This window comes from Alosa sapidissima, chromosome 13 (genome assembly GCF_018492685.1).
Source record: "Alosa sapidissima isolate fAloSap1 chromosome 13, fAloSap1.pri, whole genome shotgun sequence".
Classification (NCBI taxonomy): domain Eukaryota; kingdom Metazoa; phylum Chordata; class Actinopteri; order Clupeiformes; family Clupeidae; genus Alosa; species Alosa sapidissima.
Window position 1 is genome coordinate 6,909,177 of NC_055969.1, and position 5,000 is coordinate 6,914,176.

At 44.5% G+C, this 5,000-nt stretch overlaps 1 protein-coding gene across 2 annotated transcripts in view; it reads right to left on the reverse strand.

Moving 5' to 3' along the window:
- Positions 1-5,000, reverse strand: part of col5a1 (procollagen, type V, alpha 1) — an 87,649-nt gene that overhangs the window by 52,328 nt on the left and 30,321 nt on the right. For both annotated transcript variants that reach the window (XM_042059111.1, XM_042059110.1), the window contains exons 3-4: positions 4,969-5,000; positions 3,056-3,218 (exon numbers count right to left, since the gene is read on the reverse strand). The exon at positions 4,969-5,000 is cut by the window's right edge and continues 182 nt beyond it. In XM_042059111.1, coding sequence (XP_041915045.1) covers positions 3,056-3,218; positions 4,969-5,000 — 195 coding nt within the window. The remainder of the gene's footprint in view (positions 1-3,055; positions 3,219-4,968) is intronic.

The following is a 5,000-nucleotide window of genomic DNA, read 5'->3' on the forward strand; positions in this document are numbered from 1 at the left end:
CAGCAGGCCCACAGCTGCTCACACACCACCCCCTCTCCCCTCTCAGACACACAGTTGTGCAGATTACAGAACATCCTGCAAACACAGAGAGTCCAAGTTTCATCAAGACAGAGGGACTGTACATCTACAAACCCTCACACATTGTGTGTGTGTGTGTGTGTGTGTGTGTGTGTGTGTGTGTGTGTGTGTGTGTGTGTGTGTGTGTGTTCAGTGTATGATCACTGAGGTCACAGTCATTCATTGCCTTAATGTTGTTTCCGGTCCAGAATGACCTCAAATTAATTTGAGTGTTTCTTGGCCCAAGCACTGGGAAACTAACGGACACACACACACACACACACACACACACACACACATACACACACACACACCATTACAATGATGGGCATACATTTTATTGGAATATCCATAAACACTTCGGTAGCTTGTCCAAATAGTAAACCGGTATCAGACACACACGCACACACACACACACACACACACACACACACACAGACAGACACAAAAACAACCACAGACACAAACCTTTACACACACACAGACACACACAGACACAGGTGGTGGTAAGGAACCCACTACAGCAGTAGCAATATAATAACACACCGCCAAACCACAGGGCTCACTGTGGCAACCATGCAATAACATTCCTCTAACACCTTGGTCCAACTGTACATCAACACTTTAACAATGGAGCTTGGATCATCAACACACACTCTCCCACAAATCACAAATAACCGTCTCCTTTGGAGAAACCGCTGACTTTTGGACAATCACTGGTAGATATATTTTATGTGTGTGTGTGTGTGTGTGTGTGTGTGTGTGTGTGTGTGTGTGTGTGTGTGTGTGTGTGTGTGTGCACGCACGTGTGTGTGTGTGTGAGTGAAGGATTCTCTGTGGTAGATCAACTACTGTACATAGTTTGTGGTAAGACAATTCAAAGCCGTTTATTTTTCTTATCACACACAAGCGCTCCCTAAGGAAGGGAGATTCCTGCAAACTGTGTGTGTGTGTGTGTGTGTGTGTGTGTGGTGTGTTTTTCTTGAATGAAAGAGGTATGTCTCTTTCATAACAAAAAGAATATGTCTTGTAATGCCACCTATCTCTGAGTTGCCAACAAATGATACTGGAGGGAACCTTCCATCTCTCTCTCTCTCTCTCTCTCTCTCTCTCTCTCTCTCTCTCTAGCACGGTTTGTTTGTCTTAGCAGATCAACTGGAAACTTGCGAAACTCTCCGGGCAGAGTTAAATTATGCGGCCAGACGCTGAAATAAAATATGCTTTTTATTTTTGCAGTCACTACTCCCGAGCCTGCTGAGCCGGCTGGCTGCGGAGGAGAGGAGAGGGGAATCATGGGAGATGGGGACCAGACGTCGCACGCACCGCTCACAAGGCCTGTGGAAAAATCAGTAGGACAGTTTCCTCTCACACACATTTCAGGTATTTTCTTTCTCTCTCTCTCTCTCTCTCTCACACACACACACACACACACACACACACACAACTAAAGCACACTGCCATGAAATGGCTGCTGTTCCCACCTTTAATGTGTGTGTGTGTGTGTTTGTGTGTGTGTGTGTGTGTGTGTGTGTGTGTGTGTGTGTGTGTGTGTGTGTGTGTGTGTGTGTGTGTGTGTGTGTGTGTGTGTGCGTGTTGGTGTGGGTATATTACTGTGAATGTATGTGACAGGAACCAATATGCGTCGGTAATTGGTGGTAAATGTGTTTTTGTGGTGAACTGCAGAACACAGGAGTGGACAGAAGCACAACACAGTTAATGAAGCTTTTGTCCGTGATGTCAACTGCAAAGAATTTACTGGTGACCCTAAACATCACTAGGGGGCCAATAACTCACAGCAACTCCCCCGTTAAACACCTAAAAAGCCTAAAAACAACCCAGAGAGCTCCACACTATAAAAGATGTTGAATCAATCTCCAAAACCATTCCACAACTTTAAACACACCTAAACTTCTGCAAACCTCACAATCCCCTCTGCCAGTCTTTTGGCGAGGCCAAACAATGAACCCAAAGCCAAGAGCAAACAAACCAGCTACAGAGTGACTGAGATGCACTTTCAAAGTAAACACAGAACACAAAATGGGGCAAGTAACTCTTTACTCTAAATTACCAACAAACCTAACATAGATAATCCCCGAACATGCCTTTAGACCACACCTTAGGCTTAGTATAACCTTGAACATTAACAGCCTCTATGAGGCTACCTTAACCCGGAGCTGAACCATCAGGCGGAGTTGCACGCTATTGTGGGATGTGACCAGTCAACTGGCCGTCGAAGACACATCTCAGCCAGTTCAGCATCTGGCTTTCATTATCAGAGTAATCCTCTAATGCCACCACGGATTACCAGTGTGCGCACACAACACAACAGGCAAGTAGCCATCAAATGAAGATCCGCGAGGACACATTGTGTATTTCTCTAAGGGGACAAGAGGGGCAGTCTGACACACATAGATTCAAAATCCCATATGATGTGTGGACATCCATAATCATTCTTACCCAGGGAATAAGGAACCAAAAAGGCCCAGAAGAACTGTGATTGGTCAGAGTTGTGTAGTTGCTTGTTTTCCTAGTGGAACCATAGTGTTGTACTCAGAACTATTAACCAACTTTTAAGACTGCATTAGCAAGACCTTCCTAACAACAGCATTGAACCCCTCCGCTCCACCATAAACCTGCTCTGCTCTTCTAGCTTTAGTGCTAAGTCATTTCAACAAGCTGCTAATTCTTTTCTCACCTACCTTATATATGTGACACCAACTACATATTCAATGCTGTTCAGCCGTGGTAAGCTAAGAGCTGTCAACATTGGCTTCAGGACTATGTTATTTCAACAAGGCGCTAATACGTTTCCCACCTACACACGTGGTATCAACTACACGTTGCAAGTCGTAGCAAGGTGGGAACTTTCAATCAACTACTCATGTAAGCTATTGCCAAGTGATCAATAATCAATAACACATTGATGATCTCATCCCCAACTATCCCTCCCACCCCACCTACACACACACACAAACAAACAAGCTTTTAAAGAACTCACCTCAAAGACCTCCTCATCCAGGATACGTGTGCCAAATACCACAATACCCTTGGTGTCGATGATGGGGTGCGCCGAGCGCGACAGGGTGCGTACCAACTTCTTCTTACAGTCCAGGATGAGCGTAATGGTCTGCTGGTGCACGCTGATTGCAACACGGTGCCACCTGCAGGACAAAGGGGAACCAGGAAGGGTTAAAGGTGCCACTCATGACTGCTTCCAGGTCAAGAAAGATATGCTATAACACATCCGAGACTACATAACATTGTAAGATATTGTACAGGATCAGACGGGATACACAGTATGTGTATTGTTCTTCTGTGTAAGGTAGTACAACCCTCTAGTACTGTAAATGTGTGTGCTTTCAGTATTTCAGAGATGTTCTACTATCATCTTGAGGAACACCACGAGGAATGAGGAAGAAATTATCAGATTGAACAGTCAAGCAAAGGTAGGTACTTTAAGCTCTTCCAGGATTCTCTGGGGGTTTGTTTGAGGTATCCACAGCATGAGTGCTATTGATGTGACAGCCACTACATCTGCTCTGCTGAGGCTTGTCCAGAACGTTTGGTAGATTAATGAGACACGGGACGCCATGCTGCGCTGTGGGATGCCAGCGCTGCCATAAGCATGATGGGATACTTCCTGCGGTTCAGTTCCCAAGAGAAAGAAACGATGATAAAACTCTAAAACTGCTGCTATCAGTGGGATGAACAGACAAGTCCCATTTTACTCAAACGTCTTTATTTGCAGCTTGTGTCCAAGCAAAATGTTTACTTAACAGATGACATATTTATTGCTGGGGCCTTTTAAAGCAACACAACTCTCAAAATACTTTATTTAGCCATCACAGTCCACAGTGTGGATTGCATATGCTGCAAGTGGTTGGGTGTTAATATATTTAGAGTGTCGTACCTTTAGATTAACTGACATGACTCTAAGGACCTGTTTGAGGCTATCTGTTTAGCTGCACTGTTAACGTCTGTTATGTGGTCTATAACACCGAATTATGTACAGACATGAAGTCCCTTTAAGATGATAATAATAGAGTGTGGATGTTTACACTGAACACCTGACCAGCTGTCACCACAGACAAGTCACAGTAAATTAGTGAGCAGTGAAGCTCATCAAAGCAGAGGTATCAAGCACCTGCAGCTATGACTGTGTCTATGGAGCCATTCATTATATATGCATATGATTTTAACCTACAGTATTCTATATTTGCACAGTGTGGGCAGAATGATCACAGAGCATTGAGGTCACTTCCTCTCTCTCTCTATCTCTCTCTCTCTCTCTCTCTCTCTCTCTCTCTCTCTCTCTTTCTCTCCCTCTGTAGGTCTGTGTGTTTTTCATTTTCATTTGAGAGTGCAAGAATCTACAGTAAGTGTGAGAGAGAGACTCTTACTTGGTTGAGAAATATGGAATAGTTGGGAGGATATCTATTAGTCTATTCTATGAGGCTATGTGTGCTACTCCACCTGTAGCACTGCAGGGGTTTATAGGGGAATGGGAGAAGGACCTTTCTGTCATAATCAATGAGGCAAGATATATGAAGATATGCTAGATCATTTTGCAATATTACCAAAGTAATAGAGACTGAGGTTAGTTTAAATGCAAGACAAATATTGGTGCTCTGAAACATTGTTTCTGGTTATGCCACAAGCTGCAAAGGTACCTGTCTTGTGTATGTGACAGAGAGACTCACTTGCCATCAGAGCTTTATGTCCCTGAAGAGTGCTTCTGCATATGTGTGTGTTTGTCTCTTTGTGTGCGTCACGTGTGTGTGCGTGTGTGTGTGTGTGTGTGTGTGTGTGTGTGCGTGTGTGTGTGCGTGTGTGTGTGCGTGTGTGTGTGTGTGTGTGTGTGTGTGTGTGTGTGTGTGTGTGTGTGTGTGTGTGTGTGTGTGAGCGACTCACTTTCCGTCGGACAGGTTGATGCCCCGGAAGAG